The sequence below is a fragment of the Leuciscus leuciscus genome, assembly GCF_965113295.1.
Source record: "Leuciscus leuciscus genome assembly, chromosome: 9".
NCBI lineage: Eukaryota > Metazoa > Chordata > Actinopteri > Cypriniformes > Leuciscidae > Leuciscus > Leuciscus leuciscus.
Window position 1 is genome coordinate 28,543,232 of NC_138733.1, and position 21,031 is coordinate 28,564,262.

Consider the following 21,031-nt stretch of genomic DNA (forward strand, 5'->3'; position numbering starts at 1 on the left):
TTTTTACATTTTTATTATTTAATTACTTAGTCTTTTCATCAACTTATGAAACCACTGTCTGCAATTCCTTCACGCAATTCACCCGCAACCGCAAACCCTGATGTAACGTAAAAAATGGAATATATTTGAAATATTATTATCATCTAATTTGCAATCAGTAATGGACTATAACATATATGTAATCTACGCAGCACTTTGGAGCACTGGAAAATGTGATTAATTCTAATTAATCAGTTCATTCAGACTGAAGGAGAAAATAAAGATTCACTGAAAGTCCATGCATGTTTTTTTATAGTGAAATATTTAGTTAAATACTTAATTATATAACTCAATAATATAAATCTACATGAATATCTATATAAGTGTTTGATGATGTCACACACGCATATAAACCTGGTTGCTTTACCAGAGCAATTAAAATCTCATTTCAGTTAACAGCTCTCAACAATAAAAATGGGATCCAAATAGAGCTCAGACAGTGCTCTTGGTATCAGAGGTCAACCACTGTGGTAAGAGATTTATTTTCTTCAGAAGGTTTGAAATGGCAAAGATAATTTAATGCCTCTTCAAGTTTCCATCTTTTGAAAACTCTTGAGCTGTTGTGCTTATAGCCGATGTGAGTTAAAATCTGGTACACAATATTTACAATATATACAACTGGCTTAACTAACAGTGATATGGCGCTTTTCCACTGCATGGTACGGTACGGTACGGCTCGGTTCGGCACGGCACGCTTTGGCGCTTTTCCACTGCATGGTACGGTACGGTACGGCTCGCTTTAAATGGTACCACCTCTGTTGAGGTTCCAAGCGTACCGTACCGATACTAAAATGTGACGTGAAAACACTGCAGATCACTGATTGGTCAGACAGAATCATCAATACCAGCGTCATTGTATTTACAACACGAGACACTAAACCCGCTAGATTTAAATAGCCAGTAAACAACAGCCAACGCTGTAGCACTTGTTTTAAAAGTATTTGCTTAAAAAAAAGAAAAAAAAGCTGAATCGTGGTCAGTGGACGAGGTGCAGACGTTCTTCTCGTTGGTTGCCGAGGAGTGGATGGGGAAACGCGGAATGGAAAATTCGCATTTAATATGATGATGTAATGGCAGTAGAGACGGCAACTATAATGATCAGTCCCACCCACTTTGAAGCGGTACTAACTGCAGTGGAAAAGCAACCGAGCTAAAGCGAACCGAACCGTGCCGTACCGAGCCAAGTCGTACCACGCAGTGGAAAAGCGAAGCGAGCCGAACCGTTCCGCGCCGAGTCGAGCCGAACCGAGCCGTACCATGCAGTGGAAAAGCGGCAATAGTGAGCTTTGCCTCCAAATTCACAAAAATACTATTATTATTACAAATACACTTTTAAAAATAAAGGTTCTTTATTGGCATTGATGGTTCCATAAATAACCTTTAACATACATGGAACCTTTCCTTTACACAATGTTCTTTATATTGGAAAAAGTTTCTTTATATGAAAAGAATACTTTTAAGAACTGAAAGGTTCTTTTGGGAACTCGAAAATGGTTATTTTATGGCATCACTGCTAAACCTCCCTTTTGGAATCTTTATTTGCTGCTGCATCATCACAAAAGTTTATCATCATGTTTTAAGTGCAAGAAGACGTGAAAGAGAACTCATTTCGGTACTCGCTATGTAAGAAGTTTTGTATGCCTTCTCTGGCGCGCGCTTCGAATGTGTGTTGCACACACAAATCTTCCCACACAGCGAGTACCGAATTGAGTTCTCTTTCACACGCTTGAACAGACATATTCACACATAATTATATCAAAATGTCAATATTAACGAGTATCCTCATCAACATAGTCGGTTATGTTTTAAGTGAATGTAAACAGTTGATATAAAACGCATGTGTAACAGTACATTGGATACATGCTGCTCTTAAAGTGACAGCAGCCTAATAAACATGCTACTGTCTGTTTTTTATGTTAATCAAACAACAAAAGACTAAAATATCACTCACTCACTCACTCACTGACTGAATAACTTTTGTAACTTTAATAAGGATTAATCGCTATTTAATTTATCCAGTGAAGATTATGCAGTGCTATTTTACATTTGATTCAGGGTTTTTCCTGCATAGAGAATTATGAGGCGGCTACCTCCGGGCTCTCGACAAAACTCGGACAGACAGTCACATGGTCAGATACATTTTTCCCACCGGGACGGTTCTGTTGCGGTTACCACTTGTGTTCATTCTCAAACCGCATAGTGCTGCGCGGATCGCGGATAATCCGCGGGTCGGGCGAGCCAAGTAATACAAACATTCCATTCCAATTAATCGAGGGTGGATGACAGATAAATCATTATAATGTGTTGAGTTTAATAAAGACACGGAACTCTCATCACGGTAAAACGCAATGAACGTGCGTCACTCTTTTACTTTCGTTTTCAACAACGTAATTCTCTTCAGGGAAAACCCATCAAGGAAAACATATCAGGGCTCGAGTAACGCTTGTCAGGGACCATAGACTGTGTCCGGCACACGTGTTTTTTTTTTGTTTTTTTTTGAAGGGAAAAGTGAGAGAGAATTGTAGGCCTACTACTTGCCCAACCGGACAAATGACCTGATTAAAAAGATTTTTTATATAAAAATAAAAAATAACTAGGGAATCACCGAAAACGTGAGGATGATTCTGTTTTATTTAATTTAATGTAAGTGGCGATTGATAGCCTATAGTTGATAATAATATAGGCCTACCTAATGTACTGACGGTAACAATGTTGCGCTGTTGAGGCTCGCGCAGTTATTTATAACATATTATAGTTAAGAAACAATATATAGCCTAGGCTACACACGATCAGAGAGCTGTTTTCCTGAATGCCATCAAGATTGAAACCGAGACTGATTTCATAACAGTTCAATAAACAAATTTTAGACGCAATGACTGATTTTGTTCTGTTTCAGCAGCGAAAATAATTCCAAACAAAGATCACAGCAGAACCATAGCGCATCTCACAGCAACACTTGTTGCATTACTGAATGATTCAGCGTTTTGAACGAATCAGTTGAGTCAAAGATTCAATTACCCATTCATAAACTGCCTCATTCTGAATAAATCAGCCGTTTGAACGAATCATTTGAATGAATGACTCAATGACTCGCTCATTAAGACGGTCGCCTGCCGCCTCCTACTGGCGGTTTAGTTTCATAAAGTATCATTCTTTTCAACATTCCTTATTTGTATATTCAAAAATATTTAAAATAATCTAATTTAATACAGTTATAATTTTTCAATGAAAATTATTTAATTTGATTGGTAACAGCCTAGCGTCTTATTATTTTAATAAGCGCCCCCAGATTCCCCTAGAGGTACCAAGCTCCACCTACAAAAATAATGTGGGAAAACACATTAGGCTATATGATGATCTACAAAAAAAAAACTAATTTAATTATCTTATTATTAAAATACATTATTTAGGATTTTAACACCTCCGCCTCATTTTGAGCCAGGAAAAACCCTGTGATTATTCAATTTCTACCTGAAAACTATTGTTAGATCTTCCTGAAAAACCTGAAAAGCACTGTTTATTTGTTCTATTGTAATTATTTGTGCTATTGCCAATAATTGTGTTTATTTGTTCTTATTTTATTAATGTTACTTAGTTTACTTGTCTGTATCACTTTTTTAATTGAGTTGAATTGATTTGAGTTAGGCTAGTAGTTTTTGGAGTCATAACCTTATTTTTTAAGGTTATGAGTAAAAAGAATGAAAACAATAACTAGACCTATTTTAATTTATTTTATTTATTTATTACTTTTTCTGTGGTAGGGCCAGTGAAATTTTGCAGGGCAAGTAAAAAAGCAAAAAATCCTTATAGCGTTGAGCCCTGTGCCATACTAATTTCATATTGCTACTGTATAATGCTTCAGTAAATTATTTTTAGATTTTTATTTGAGACATACATCATTCACGTATTCCACCAATATTCAAATCATAATTATATGGCTGTATGTTATAGAAGTTTTCGTTGAATTCCAGTTGATAACTAAACCCTGAAATACAATGAGGCATTATTTCTTATTTGTCCTTATCTAGGGAAAAATGTTCCTTATACTGTATAACCAGTGAATATTCGCCAAGAGTCAAATGTGAATAAAAAAATACTTTAGCAAATAAATAAAAATGGTTTGCAGGTTGAAAGAGACTATAGGACACTGGTTTTTATACCAAAATATCCTAAATTTGGTCCAACTGTTTAGTGAATTTGCTCAATATGCATAAGATTATCATAAGATTAAGAGTACCATAAATAATGTTATGCTTCCTGTAAGGTTGTCACATCTAGACGGTGATTTACCAGGGCTGCCATGACACTCTCCCCATTGAAGAAAAATTTGCCTCCCACTATGATCTTGTACTTAAGCATTACTGTGCTGTTCCTCATCTCTGTGTTTTATTGACGACAGATTGGAGCCAATTCAGCTCTGCAAATGAGTCAATAAAGTAATTACAGAGAATTAAATCTCTCCTCAGTGAGAAGGAGAGCAGGGAAAAATGAAGGTATGAAGAGATCTCAAATCCCCTTGCTGTTTTCTCAGCTGTCAATACACCTACGGCTAATATCCACCCAGAAGAATAATGGCTGGGCTACAAAAAGGCGCCTATTTCCTCACCACTTGGGCTGTGGCATTATGATTTGTGTGACACCCATCTGCTGATCATTCTTTCGAATGGAGTCGGCTTGTACCTGTCATAAACATGATTTAACGGGACATAACACTGACGATGACTCTCCGACGACCCCGTTGTGTAACATCAGGCATGCAATTGTGGAAACTCAGCGTGGGAGATCGTACCTAATTAAAATAATGTGATATTCAATAGTGGTTTGAGATTTAAAGGAACAGTGTGGGATGCTGGGATTTTAGTCACCATTATCAATGAATAACAACTCAAAAAACTAGTTCACCTAAAAATGAAAATTCTGTCATCATTTACTCACCTCTTTCCAAACCTGCATGACTTACATTCTTCACAAAAGATTATACTTTTGAAAGTAAATGTAGTCCAAACAACATTGGACCCTCTTGACTTTTACTAAATGGGGGAACAGACATTGAATATGTGAAGAAACTTGAATAAAATATGTATTTCTATTTGTTTTTCATGCAAAGCTATTATTTGGTTTCAGATTAACTCTTAAAAATAAAGGTTCTAAAAACAGGCATCTATGGTTCCATGAAGAACCTTTACCATACACGGGACCTTTCCATTGCTCTAAATGTTCTTTAGATTATTAAAATGTCCTTCAAAAAAAAAAAATTTAAATAAAAAAAAATCTCTATATATATTTTAAGATTTGTTTACTAAAAGATTATTTGGGGAACATTAAATTATTCTTATACTCTCACAGTGATGCAATAGAAGATCCATTTTCGGTTCCCCAAAGACCCTTTCAGTGAACAGTTAACAGAGCCATTTTATTCTTAGTGTGAAGAACAATTTAACAATCTAAATAATTTTTTCCCAGTATAAAGAGTCTTTTGGCTAATAGAAAATTTCCATTGATGTTAAAGGTTTTTTAACATTTTAAGAACTTTTCACCAAAAGGTTCTTTTGGAAACCCAAAATGGATCTTAAATGGCATTGCTGAGAAACTGTCTTGAAACCTTTCATTTTTAAAATTGTATACAGGTTTTTTTAGTTTTTTTCTCTTTTTGGAACTTGAAAACTCACTATGAATGGTTGAATGGCAAGCGCGGCCTTTGTTTTTTGGGTGAGCTATTCCTTTAAAGTGATATAAACGCTAGGTAGAAGGCATTCACACATTTCACGAGCCCCAGGCGTACTTGTTATGAAGGCGGCGTCAGACTTTTATCAGCCTTCTCTGATCCGATCGTGAAGCCAGCCTTCAAAGACCTCTTAGAGGCCATGATTACTCGGACACTCTTTAGTGTGTAAAAGCAAATGTGGCGTGCACAAAAGGGTCAGCTATTTTAGGACGCATTTTCTTGAAAGGCCACTCCCGAGAGCACGGGCGAGACTTTTCAAACCCTGGCACCTCTTTTGAGCCAATGACAAGTATCCAGTGCATCTGGGCGCACTCGACTGCTCTCAGAAACACGAACGACAGAAGCTGCAACTTCACATCAAGGCTGCATCAGTCACCTCACGTCAAACTTGAAGGGCACGATTGGACACAAGCGACAAGCCGAAAAACACATTAGCATAATGTTTACATAAATGAATACGTAAACACAGTGGCAAGATAATCAGCATGGCACATTTAAATGCTGCAGCCAGCCGTACTCGTGCGCTGAGAAGTCGCGCTGCCTGAGAAGCAGCGATAGGAGAGGAAAGACATGTCAAACACGCACACCGGTCTGATTCCGACTCCTGATGCGGCACGTTGACGTCTTATTTAAACAAGATAATGACATGGGATTAGGCTGCAGCATAGACTCTGACTTTTAGTCTATATAGCGGGCGACTCTAAACTACAGCTCTGGAACAGAAAGTATCAACGCAATGCGATGTACAACAAAGCACTATTCTGCTCTTTTTAAAGTCTAAATAAACACCACTTTGAGATTTTAATCACAACCTGTGTGTTTTTCATTCAAGGACTCAAAGGAGATGTAACAGAATGAGATTTCAAAGTCTAGAACAAAGAAAAAAAACACATTTTTGCTCATATCTCCATCTGATTCGACAGTGAATGCCGCTTTAGATTGACAGTTGAGTCACACATATAAAGTTATGCATAGACAAAAACACAGGTGGTTTAAAGGGTTAGTCCACCCAAAAATAAAAATTCTGTCAGTAATCACTCCCCCTCATATTGTTCCAACCCCGTAAGACTTTCGTTCATCTTCGGAACACATATTAAGATATTTTAATTAAGATAGGAGAGATGGCTCACTCCTTCATAGGCTTCTATGTAATCGATATCTGCCACTCCAGAAAAGTTAGTAAAGACATCGTTAAGATAGTCCAAGTGACTACAGTGAATACAAAAAGTATTCTCGTCACTTGGTAAACTTATGGTTGAGCCACTGTAGTCACTTGGACTATTGTAAACATTGTCTTTACTAACTTTTCTGGGCTGGCAAGTTGTGATCCCATAGAGGCCTATAGAGGAGTGATCCAGCTCAGATTTAATAAAAAAATATCTTAATTTGTGTTCCGAAGATGAACGAAAGTCTTACGGGGTTGGAACAACATGAGGGTGAGAAATTACTGACAGAATTTTAATTTTTTTAACTAACCATTTAACACAACAATTTGAACGCTTTCGGCCTTGATTGGTCAGATCAGAGACTCACAAAAGTGCATGCCGGAGACTTGCATATTGCCAGACATTATATTCAAACATAATTAAGGCACTAGCAGTGTCTCATATTTCACATACTGCAATCTCATGCAATCTCCTTCGCTATAAAGCTTGTTGCACATTGTATACAGTATAAAAAGGTTGCAATTACAAGCAAACAATTGGATTTCTAATTATATTTACAAAGCAAATACTGACACCTTTTTCATAAACTACTTCAGTGGTTTTCATTATGCAGAGGTTCAGCAGTTTTCAGTTGCGAATACCAAGCATGACAAAGTTTTCAGCAACAATAAATGGTCATCTACACAAACATTAGTGTGTAATTACTGAGCAACATGACAATCACAGCCAATTAGAAGTTGTGAATTTTGTACCAATTAAATTAACAGTGGGCAGAGCTACACAGCGAATAGAAATTGAAACCAAAAATTTTTTTAAATCTTTATAATGATTTAAATTAGTCACATTACATCGCCAGTTGCAGCTAAAACATTTAAATCAAATATTTTGATGAGGCCTTCACTATTTTAATGATCATTAGGTTTGAGAAGTATTTGTGGTGTATTACATTCTCTTTCTCTATAAGGTATTTTATTTATTTATGTACTGTATACTATCTTATTTGTATTTTTTAATTTTATTATAGTACAGCACTTCAGTCTATACTATGTGGTTTTAAAAATTCTTTACACATTTGGTTTTTATTTTTGGTTTTAAATTAATTAATTTAAATGTATTTTCTTAACTCTTCTTCCATCATTCTTCATAAAAATGCTATTTATTATTTTTCTTTATATCCTCTTGTCTTATAATACACAAGATGCATCCAAACACACAAACACAGACATACAGACTACCACTCCTGTATAATGGCAACACGAATGTTGCACACACAGCAGATTATTTCCTTGGTGCCATGCAACAACATATGCTACCATCCAGTGCAAATTGAGCCTTGGCATACAGTACATGGATAACCAATTTCAACTCCACTAAACTTGATTGTTGGAGCCTTGATTGTTGGAGCTAAAAACTCACAGCAGGATTGTGAATAGAAGGAGGAAGGCCTGTATTCTGTGTCAAAAGCTTCTCAGACAGAGGAGGATGAAGGCAAGTTGTAGCTCCACGCTGTGTCATGTGGTGTTAGACTCGCAAATTGTGTATATGGAGGCAGAAAGGGAAAAAGCAATCATTACAGTAAATTTCCGTGGCCATTTTTTTTATTCAGATGCAGAACCAGTGAGGGAGCATTTACCGCATATAGCTTTGAGAATAGAAGATTTGAACATTTGATCGTGGGCCAAATTGGCTAGATACACATTCAGTGTGACTGGCAGGAACTTTTTGAGGACATCTTATACAAGAATTCCACCTCTTGTATGACAAAAATGCTTATATATAAAGTATATATATATATATATATATATATATATATATATATATATATATATATATATATATATATATATATATATAATTGTGACATAGGCAAAACAATTTTTTGGGCCCACCAACTCCGACCTGTCAGACGGAAACCAAGACCAAAACTGCTTTATTTCAGGAAATGGGGGGGATGCTGTATTTTTACAAATAATTAAATAGTGTTGTCAAGTTGATAGTGACTTTATGAATGATCATATACTTGCATGTGTCATTATTGTATTAACAAAATCAAGCTCAAATGAAGCTTTTGATCAGCGGATGTCTGTTTGTGTCCGTGATTAGAACAGCCGCATCTAAGGCAGTAAGTGCATCGCATTACGTTTTCAACATCTTACAGGTTATGAACTTTATTGTAGCTGTAGCTTTGTAAGCACTCCATTTTTTCTGTCAGTTGGCCAAAATCTCAAAGATGAAGTGCTATGCGCAGGTTAAAGGGTAACTAAACCCTAAACCAACTTTTTTTAGTTAATGATCTGTAAGAATGGGGCTTTATTAGTGCTGTTCATTGATTCGAGTAACTTTTTTGACATTTGGGTATAAAGTGTTTTAATTTTACAATATATGGTGTAAAAACGTCTGAGTGCTGCCCTCTTAAGGTTGAACGGTGGCTACTGCAGTTGAATTTTCCTATTGGATGTTTGCGGTGGCAAGTGACGTAAGCGGTGGCAGGTGACGTAAGCAGGTTCCAGCTCTACCACGCCCCTGGTACGAGCTCACCACGCCCCTGGTACGAGCTCACCACGCCCCTGGTACGAGCTAGCGTAGATTTATCTGTATTGTACAGTGGGCAGGAGGGTACGTAGGTGTAGTGTTGCTAGTTGCAACAGCACTGCATAGCTTTCCAGCAGACTTGTAAATTAGGCGCCAGTGTTTGCATGCACTTGGCCTGGAAGACCGTGAGTGTGAAACCTGCATTTTACGCGTGATTCCTTCTCCAACGCAATAGAGGTGGAAATGGGCTTCTCCACACAGCTCGCGCTGAAAAGCGACGCAGTGTCAAACGCTGCTCCTCCTGCATGGACTCCACCACCGCAGCGGCGTCTTGATGTGAGTGATCATATATATTTTAATCACAATTTATGGTTAGGCTAAAGTTAATCCTCTGGGGTCGACAAACGCGTCGGCGCATTTTGCTGAATTTTTTCACATAGCGGCAAAATATGAATATGCCTATAGAGAACGTGCGCTATTGACATCAACTCGATAAAACTCATCAGATGCATGTACTTCACGTCGTCTTGCGACCCTGTGAGTCACTCTCCATTTTAAAGAGTCTGACAGCAGGACTCTCAGGTGCACGCCCCCCCCCCCCCATTTCAATCGATGTCAGCCAGTTTAACAACAAATGCGTCTAAAGCTATTTATTGTCGTCGTCATAGATGTCTCAACAAACAACGTCAGACAGTTTTATGTCACGTAGGCTATCATTTTTGCAGCAATTACAAATGTAAATAAATTAAGGTCTGCTCTATCTCCATAGACAGTATATAAACGTCTATCTCCCTCCCCTTAAGAAAAAAATTAATAAATCGTTTGTACTTAGCAAACGTTATCACAGTATTTGTGTGTGTGTGTGTGTGTGTGTGTGTGTGTGTGTGTGTGTGTGTGTGTGTGTGTGTGTGTAGTTTCAAAAAATTGCGCGAACGTTATCACAGTTCATGTGTGTGTGTGTGTGTGTGTGTGTGTGTGTGCGTGTGTGTGTGTGTGTGTTGCACATCCATAATTGCAAAGGGGACGCGATTAAAACTTTGTAAGGACATAAATGTATCAAATAACCATTCCGAGACGTTTAGTCCATTCTCATTCGTGTCTCTTCATCATCTGGGTTCAGCAGCAGGGCGGGGATATGCAGCTCATTAAGATTTAAGGTGGTACACTCCAAAACAGCTCTTTTTAAAACAGGCCCCAAAAATGACATTTTCAAATGGTTATAATAAATTAACTGTGGGGTATTTTGTGCTGAAACTTCACAAATGCATTCTGGGGACACCCAAGACCAATATTACATCTTGTAAAAAGGGGCATAATAGGTGCCCTTAAAATTGCCTTTATATTGTTTCTTGATTAAGTAAACGCTATTCTTATTCAAACAACCAGTTCTTTATTTACCGTTGTTTTGCAAATAAGCAGTGACGCTCCGAACTGCGAGCAGCACTTCATTCAAGATTCAAAAAGTGATGAGGTTTGACCGACAGTTTAAGGAGTCAATGGAGTTACGAGGTTAAGTCACAAGCTGTTTTTAATACTTTTCATTGGTTAAATATTTGCAAAATCCACAGACAGACGTAAAGGCCAATAGTAATGATTTATGATGAAATATGGAGATACAAGGTTTCTGCACAACAGTGACGATCTATTTTGAGTGTAAAGTAATTGTCTTACAGAACAGAGTTTTAGCATTAGAATGAACCTTTTCAGTTGGTATTGGAGATTCTGTTTCGTCCGTAGCTCCTCTTACCTATGGCGTACCGCAAGGCTCCATTCTGGCTCCTACTTTGTTTTCATTGTATATGCTGCCGTTGGGATCAATTTTTAGGAAACACGGAGTGTCTTTCCACTTATATGCAGATGATACTCAAATCTACTTGCCTTTTAAGCGCACTGACACAAGGGCCCTTGAAACCCTATCTGCGTGCCTAAATGACATAAAATCCTGGATGTCCTTAAACTTTTAACATTTAAACGCAAGTAAAACAGAGGCTATTGTGTTTGGCTCCTCTTTAGGAGATGGAAAAAATACTTTTAATACTGCAGACCTGTACTGTGATTTTAAACTTACAGTCGGGAGTCTGGGAGTGGTTTTGGATTCTTCCTTAAAGCTAGAGAAACACATTAACACAGTGGTTAAATCAAGTTTCTTTCACTTGAAGCTATTATCTAGAGCAGCGGTTCCCAAACTTTTTTTCCTGCGCACCCCCTACTATGTCCCAACCGGATTGGCGCACCCCCAATCCCCACTTCAAAAAAATAACGCAACAAAGCTTTGTTTTATCGCCATATAAAGACTCATGTTTAATCATGCGCAAATAACCAGAACACGCATGACAATAACAACATCAACAAAGTTTCAATATAATGCAACAAAGCTACGCACAAGCTTCCACTTTTAAGAGGACGAGTGACAGACCACGGTTATTTTCAGCCGCGTAATTTAGTTTTATTTAAAAACGTATATTATGACATATTTTAAGGTCACTTTTGATCACTTTAATGCATCCTTACTGAAAACAAATTCTGACTAACCAACACATTTTTGAACGGCAGTGTACATTCAGTTGGTCATTATTGCAACACTATCAGAGTGATCAACAAGGTATTTCTTCATTTACGGAGCAACTTTATGCTCTTACGTTTACTCCGTGCACTGTCAAGGGCTTACCGCACACTGCATCGCGCGTTGTTGGCATCGAGCCTGGAGAAATTTAGCCACACTTTTGATCGACTTTTCCACATCTTTATGGTATTGTGTGTGTGTGCTCGCGTCTCATATGAGTATGTGCGCGGAGAGTTTGTGCGTGTGCTCGGGTCACATTGAGTATGTGTATGTGCGCGAGTTTGTGTGTGTGTGTGTGTGCTCACGTTTCATATAAGTATGTCCGTGGAGAGTTTGTGTGTGCGCGCGCGCGTCTCATATGAGTATGTGCGCGGAGAGTTCCGCGCGTCTCGTGTGTGTAGAGTTTGCTTGTATGTGCCTGAGCGACTTTAGGTGTGTCGTTGTGCATTTCATATGCATTTGTTTTATCAAAAACTAATAAATTATAGTTTTTATTTAAAATAAAAGGAAAAGGAATTTACAAAGGAAATGTTTACTGTTCATGTTTTTTATTGTGTGGAAAAATCCCACTTAAAAAAACAGACCGCCATTACATTTTTCCTCTCGCGTACCCCTGGGGGTGCGCGCACCACACTTTGGGAATCCCTGATCTAGAGTAAAACATTTTCTATTTCACCGATAGAGCTTGAAAAAGTTATACATGCTTTCATTCTATCTCGTCTGGATTATTGTAATTCCTTATATGTAGAACTACCCCAGTTTTCAATTACAAGGCTTCAAATGGTCCAAAATGCAGCTGCCAGATTCCTGACCGGGACTCGCAAACATGAACATATCACTCCGATTTTATTGTCTCTTAACTGGCTGCCGGTGCGTTACAGAGTTGAAATGAAAATACTGTTGTTTGTTTTTAAATCTTTAAACGGTCTTGCACCTTCATATTTGTCCGAACTTGTAAATGTTAATGTACCTGGGAGGTGTCTAAGGTCCACGAGTAACTATAATCTGACCCAGCCACGCTCACGCTTAAAGTCTAGAGGGGACCGTGCTTTCGCTGTTGTCGGTCCTAGGCTGTGGAATAGCCTCCCCGTCTCCTTGAGATCGCTATCCTCTTTATATGAGTTTAAACTCAAACTAAAGGTGTATCTTTTGGAGCGTGCTTTTCTCTAAATTTACATTTATTTATGTCTTTTTCTGCAGTCTGAATGATATTTTTTTTATTCTTAAATCTTGTTGGATTTATGTGAAGCACAGTGGTCAACTTCTGTTGTTTACTTGTGCTATATAAATAAAGGAAAGAAAGAGAGAGAAAGAAGATGAAATAATAATACTAATTTAACAATATTTTTTTCTAATTAGTGTTCCAATGCAATACTTTTTGTTTATCTTTGTAAACAAGCACTAGACACGCAGCCTGAAATAAAAGTTAGATTTTTATTAAGATATATATTTTTATTTTTGCACTGATTTTTTTTAAATTGGAACAGGAAAAAAGTTGAGGTGAAAAAGAAAACTGCAACAACACTACTTGATAATGATAAAATAAAATAAAAATAAGAAAATGTAAAAAATAATATCTCATTCCAACTATTTTTGTTTATTTCTCTTTAATAAATTTGTAAACTACTTTACATGATCAAATACACCTTAGCTGAAAATTTTCTGAATTGTCAAATGAAAAGATTAGGGGAGAACCGGGGTGAAAGTAACACGGGACGAAAGTAACAAAGCGATTTTCTCCGAGCCCTGACTATATTAGCATCTCAAGCTATGACAGCACGTTCAGTACACAACCCTTGACGGAGCTGCCAAATATCACGTGATTTCGTCATCGTTTCCCACGGTTAGGTCCGGAAAGCGGTTTTAGAGTACAATAAGTAAATTACTGAAGCGGTACTTTTTTCTAATTACAAGTTGTGTTTTTCGTTTCATGTGTCACACAGTAATGATCAGTCTACAGGTTATTTAGTGCTGTAACACATCCAGAAGTTTTCCATGTCAGAGTTTTTCAGTATAAATGTAAATCGGGTTTAAATGTCAGGAGTTCCTGTCGGGACGAAAGTAACACTAGTTGTTACTAGTAGTTGTCCCACTACAGTGAAAACAAGTGTTTCTTTTGTCCCGCTGCTAATGTGGTGACTTTCTGTCTGTTGCAGCATTTATTACATGTTTATGTCATATTATACCAACAGAATATGGCAAGAGTGAGGGTCAGAAAGACAGACAGAGGTCTGATTCAGCCAGATGTTTATGAGAGGGCATTTAAAGCTTAAGTCACATTTAAATCAGCTGATTTCTGTGTCACTGTTTTTTTCACTCAATCTGTTTCCATTTACCCTAGTCACATTTAGGTTTTAGCCATACCTTATAGCTTTTCCACCTCCACCTATGAATTTGCAGGGTTTCCATACAGATGTTTTTATGCACATTTTAAATGTATGCATAAAAACAGCTGGATGGAAACATGATTATTGTTACATTATGTTGAGAATTGATATTATGCTAATTTAATTTTATAAAATAGATTGACATTGCCAATAAAAAATTCTAAACAATTCAAGTTTGTACTGTTGGGTTACTTTTGAAACATTTGATGAAACTGAAATTTGAAATGAAAATGTAAATTAACCATTTTTTGTAAAGATAAAGGCCCAAATATGTTTGCAGTTACATGTTAACAAGGTCATACACAGGTATATTTAGGCTAATAAACAAAAACAAAAAAAACAAAAGAGTAACACAACAAATCTAGCTTGTTTTGTTGTGTTACTTTCGTCCCAAATGACAGGGTCGAAAGTAACATGAGCAGTCTTAAGTTCAAAGTGAAATTATACTGAAGTCGTTCTATCTTCTATTCGATTTCGATTTCTAAAAATATATCTCTGTCTAAAACATCATCTTTTAAAATGATGTTTTTCTGAAAAATCATCGCCACTGCTCTCCCCTACTTTAAAAGTCTAAGGGGAAAAAACGGATGTCACTTTTAACCCACATACTGAACATTTCAGGGCTATCTGTGAATGTTTCTGTGAATCTGTGAATACCATGGAACATTTTTGAAGGTGTAGTTTAGTTTAAGGCTAATACAATGTCAATGGAAAAGCAGTTTAAATTTGCGTCTCCCAATTTTGCCAAACTTTTTTGTATTTGTACCTTTGGATACATACGCTTATGCTTTGATAAAGGACTATATTTATTCTATGTTGTTAACTGCAAAGCTATGGAACAAGGTATTTGGTATAATGACTTGTAGGTTTCATTACAAAGTTTAGATTAAATACATGTGCATGGAAGCTTGTTTACATCATGGAATAAAAATAAAAATAAAAGATAAGATAATTGTGACATTTTATCTTGCAATTCTGCCTTTTTTCTCCGAATTTTGAGATATAAACACGCAATTGGGAGTTATAAAGTGCTAGAAAAAAAGTCAGAACCTTTTTTTATTTTTTATTCAGTGTTGGAAACAAGCTTCCATTAGTGTGATCAGGTAAATGCAAATAAGATAGCTGTATTTTGCATTTCTGTTTCAAAATGTACCTTTGAAATCCATAAGGTGAAAAACCCAGGCACTTGACAGTACGAGTGAATACAAGAAGTCCATCTCCTCCGATTCCTCACCAACAAAACAAATCTGTAAAAATAAGACAGAAAGGTACATTTAAAAAGATGCACACACACATACACACAGTTACTGCACTTAAGAAGGTCTAGGACATTACAATGACTCCTTGATTTTTTTCCTCTCTTTTTTACCTTCACTCTCCATTGAAGCGCTCCCTTTGAATAAGTTCAAGTTTTCAGAGAGAACCTTAGGAACACTTCAAAGTGAAGCCCAGGGAGTGTTTCTATACTGCATGGAAAGAGCTCTCTCGGGTTCACGGCCATTACGACACGCTTTAGCCTCCTCCAGTACTCCCTATCTCTCTCTCTCAAAGCCAATAGCGCTTGCATTTCAAGTCAGGTTGCAATCTCTTCAAATTACCAACCACACTGGAACAAATAATAGTGATTTACTTAATTAAAAACTAAACATTTTCCCATCTAAATAAACAAAAGAAATTGAAAGCGCTGGCTCCTTGAGGCATCTCCCTCGGTCCATTAGTTGCAGTCCAATGGGCTTTGATAGGAATTAACTCACACTCAATTATCCTCTGTGCCCGCAAACAGTCCCAGACGCCAAAATGTGAATGTGCCGACTGCAATCTCCCTCCTCGCAATCGTGAATGGATGGAGGGCTTTCAACCGGAGAGTACGCAAGCTGTATTTAGACATTCTTTAAACATATCCCTTCATTTTCTCTGTCTGTCTTCTTTCGTCACATGCGCACAGGGACGTTTTTAGCCTTTCATCAGTACTGGGGAACTGGCTGCCAGCGACCCTGTAAAAAGACTATACTATACTATACTATACTATACTATACTATACTATACTATACTATACTACGAATGGGTCTTTTCCAGGTAAGTACATTTTTGTAGGATTGCATTGTGTCATCTCAATCCAAACTGATTATTTCAGTTTATGTTGGAATATATTTATGCCTTCAGAAAGGTAACTGTTACTTTTGTAGTTTAATTCAATGCTCAAGTTTGCAGAACTACAAGGTGCTTTGATGTGGAAATGTCTGCATTCAAAATCATAACAGTTTGATATTTCAACGCATCCCCTTTTGCAAGCAAAACATAGTGAAGAAAAAGAGCAGACTTGAACTTGTTCTTGGAAATTTCACTTCTTGAAAGAATGATTATGCTATTATGACAGCTTTTAGGGAATATTTCATAAGTCACATTTTTTTAAATATTTTTAAAGGTACACTACCGTTCAGTTTGGGGTCAGTAAAAGGTGGTGGCTGTTTGGCTCTTTTCTGGCTGACATCTGGGGAATCTGGCACTGTTGTTGTGGGCCAGTTATGGCTGATCTCTGGGGACATAGAAGTTGTGAGTGAGTTTTGGTCTGCTTCCGGCATGGATCTGGTTTACTTACGGCAAGTAGCTTTTGGGCCAATCTCGGGCCATAACTCCATGTGGTTTGTGGGCCAAACTCACAGCCGAAATTCAACCAGATTCGGCCCAATACCAATTTGCTATCTGGGAAAGATTTTAATTAATGCATTAAATGGATAAAATTGTGATAGTAAACACTTTTGTAATGTTACATTACATAAACGTTTTAGTCAAGCAAGTCATTAGCAAAGAATCCTGAAAAGAAATGTGTTCCATAAAAATATTAAGCAGAACAATGGTTTTCATCATTATAATAATAATAAATGTTTTTTGAGCATATATTATAATGGTTTCATCACAATAATAAGATTATAAACAAATTACAATATTTCTGTTTTTACAATATTCTTGATCAAATAAATTCAGTCCTGGTGAGCATAATACTGTAGATTTATTTAAAAAACATAAATATTACCAACCCCAAACTTTTGAATGGTAGAGAGAATATGTATAGAGAGAAAGAATGAAAACAAAACATGTACAAAAACTTCTATATGATGAACACATCTTTTGTAGAATGCCCCAAATGGCCACTAGACTACTGCAGGTCAGTATAATCACATCTTTATACATTTCTTCACAGTGTATTAAGTAACCTTTGACCTCTTAAGCTCCTAAGCTTAACATCAAATTTAACTGGAGTATTTGGTGGGTGTGACCAGAGCTAACCAATGAAAACCCAGATATCAAATTCATAGGGCAAGAAACAAGATATTCATGACCTTATTCAATAATTTATAATATCAAATAGCTACTCATTTACCATTAACCACTAGCCACTTATCAGTCTTCCTACAGCCTCTGTAAGTTGCCTATACACAACGTGATCTCTGAATAAAAACTTTGGTTCCACAGAAACTATGCGAGTATGATTATGATTACTTTATTTGGTCTCATGGCCTAGTAACAAGAGTCTAGTGACACCCATGGATGTGTTGCTAATGCCTTTTTCTTTCTTATTCTAATGTTCCCTGAGTGTGCCGAGGAATAATCAAAAGAGAAACTCACAGTTTTTGTACTGACTTTCACTGCTGTGCTAGTCACTGCTCGTTTGGAAAATTAACTTTTCTCTTCTTTGCTTTTTGACACAAACCTTATTTTTGTGCGTCTGAGGAAGGTGTCGGAAGTCTGTCAGGGAGATGCGATAAAGGTTCGGAGTTATAACTGGAGTCTGGAGCTCTTTTGAATGACTCAGTGGTTCCTGTCCAGGTCTTTAATGAGATGTTTTTCAGGCCTGTCTAACCTCCCTTTTCCTTCGTCTCCAAAGACAAACAAGTACCTTAATTGCAGGGGGAAAAAATCAACATGGCACAGGAAAAGGAAATTAATTAATGTTGTTGTTTTTTTGTTGTTTTTTATGTTTTCATGTCTTGTCAAGTTGTGGTACTGCAACACTGGTATTAAATTTACCTGATCAGACAAGAAAAAAAAAAAAAAAAAAAAACCACAACAGAGCTTGGGTTTCATTTACAATTAATCAAGATAATTTTCAGGTATGACTTTGAAAAGACCTGAAAAACAAAATGGACTAAAATTAAAGGCAAATTAGAAATGGTTTGGCATAGAAACTGAAACAGTTAAATGTCAAACCATTCCTAATTTTCCAAAATGTACATACCGGTACATATATTTACACACACACACACATACATATATTTTTTTATTTATTTTTTTTCTATTTTATTTATTTTTTATAAATTATTATTATTATTTTTATCATGACAACTCTCGGAACAGAACTAAAAGGGATTTTATTGATAAGAATGGAATGTACATAGGCCTTGTCTTGGCAGATTAGATCTGCTATCCTACTGGTATGAGTGAAGGCTTCTGCCGAAACATGCACATAAATACAGTGAGTAGGATATGAGAGCTGCTGTGAGGAAAGTAGTGAGAACCCCCTAGCAAATCTAGGCAGGTGGTGCTGGGGAAGGTGAGGGACTAGGAAAATTGGCACCGAGTTGTACGACACCCCGCACTTGGACTTGAAATTTTAAGTAAATCGTGCACACAATATAAGTTGTTAACTCATTTTAATATTAATAAATATATATATATAGTATAGTCTTTTAGTATCATGTTTTTGTCCTATATGTAATATTGACACAATAATGTCTCTCAGAATAAGAATGACCTTTTCTCTTGTTAGATTGAACAGCTAATCTGTGCACATACAGGCTGCTCCATCGGCATGTCAATATGATTCCTGCATGCTGTCGTGGATGTCATTGCACTCAGTGACAAGTGATGCTTGTGTTGCAATTTGTTTACATCTCATATATGTCCTTGTCAATCTCCTTGTGTCTTCAGAAGAGTGAAAGTTAAAAGATATGAAATTCGATTCCCTGTGGGTGCAAACCCAGCAGGGTTTCTGGCTGGGCCGGACAGGCATCACAAAAAGTGACCCTTTCAGGTACATTTTGTGTTTTTTCTTTTCTTTTCTTATTACATCATCAAACAACCCTACACTGAAGCCTGTACCTATTTTATGCAAAAACAGCATGAAATATCCCAATGTGCAGAAAATGAGATCGACTCTCTGCTCTCCGACTGGGACATGCAGATGTTTTTGCAAATTTTAAAACCAGTTTCATAACCAGCATCTCCTGGGTTGGTAGAGCTCAGTTATACCTATAGACACATGCACACTACGGTTAAAACATTTGGGGTCGTAAGAATATTTAATGTTTTTGAAAGAAGTTTCTTAAACTCACTCAGGCGGCATTTATTCGATCAATAATACAGCAAAAACAAGAAATATTGTGAAATATCATAACGATTTAAAACAATTGTTTTCTATTTAAATGTATTTTAAAATGTAATTTATTCATGTGATGATTTTTTACCATTACTCAAACTTTTGCCATTACTTCAGTCTTTAGTGTCACATTCAGAAATTATTCTAATATGATGATTTGCTGCTCAAGAAACATATGATCAATTCTGAAAAAAAGTTGTGCTGCTTAGTATTTTTTTGGAAATGTAATTTTTTACCCGGATTCTTTATTGAATAGAAAGTACAACTTACAACACAATTTTTTTTTATTTGAAATAGAAATCCATTGAATTAGTTGAATTAATTAAATAAGATTTGTAATACTGTAAAAATATTAATTATTAAAGGAATTAACTTCATTACAGTAGACCCACCTATCGTTTAATTTCTACATCTGTTGAAAATGCCATCTTAAAATCTTGGTGACAAATATGAACACTGCAATGAACACAAAAATACTCAGACAGGAAGTCATCAACAGATTCCGGGATTATTCTGGTAAAAGAAAAGAATTTTAAGGCCACTAATGGATTTCACCCACTTTTAGCTTCCGGAGGCAGCAGCGCTATTAAAATGCTCTTTGTTTTGACTCTTTGTCATACCGTTTCAACTTAGTATCGCAGCTTCCACACAGAAACACTTCTCCGTCTCTCCCTCATCCATCCCCTTGACACAGAAGTCAACTTAAAACTGACAAGGGAGAGAGAGTGAGACAACGGCCTTCTTTCAAGCCTCCATCTCCTCACTCTTCCTTGTCTTAAAGCCAAAAGAGAGACGGGGAAAAGAGGAACCGTATAAAAAAGGTGTCTTTGAGCGTGATAAAACACTTGCATATGAGAGAACGCAGCTTACCTGTTGAGCTTCACCGCTCGCCTTTGTCTCGGCTCATGTGGAGGTTCTTCTCTGAAGACGTTCACCAGCTCTGGTGAAGAAATGCCAGTGGGGCTCCCCTACACACATTCCTCTCGTCCTGACGGATTCTTAACAACCTGACAGCATTGGAGGAGTGATACGAGGGAGGATGAGTGAATGGAAATGAGATGAGCAAACTGCTGACTGTAAAAAAGCAGAGGAACACTTGTAAAGTGGCACTGCATCTGTCCTTTCACCTCATCATATTCGGCCATTAGTGAGCATTTAATGAGCTTTAAACTACAGAAGGGTGCTACCACAGGACACGGCTTGTTCTAGAACAACAGTGCCATTTTTTCCTTTTCTAATTCA

General features: G+C 36.9%; 1 protein-coding gene across 6 annotated transcripts in view; it reads right to left on the bottom strand.

Annotated features, from left to right (window-relative positions):
* The window catches only part of nphs1 (NPHS1 adhesion molecule, nephrin), a 108,845-nt gene extending 88,033 nt beyond the window's left edge, over positions 1 to 20,812 (bottom strand). For 2 of the 6 annotated variants that reach the window (XR_014208526.1, XM_082179099.1), the window contains exons 1-4: positions 20,660 to 20,812; positions 18,125 to 18,310; positions 16,847 to 16,948; positions 15,566 to 15,659 (exon numbers count right to left, since the gene is read on the bottom strand). Coding sequence is in view for 5 of the 6 variants with exons in the window: in XM_082179099.1 (XP_082035225.1) it covers positions 15,566 to 15,629 (64 nt within the window). In the remaining variant the exon portion in view is untranslated. Of the gene's footprint in view, positions 1 to 15,565; positions 15,660 to 15,781; positions 16,367 to 16,846; positions 16,949 to 18,124; positions 18,311 to 20,659 lie in introns of those variants that run through there. The other 4 variants (XM_082179100.1, XM_082179101.1, XM_082179102.1 and 1 more) reach the window with 4 other exon arrangements.
* Positions 20,813 to 21,031: the final 219 nt, after the last annotated feature.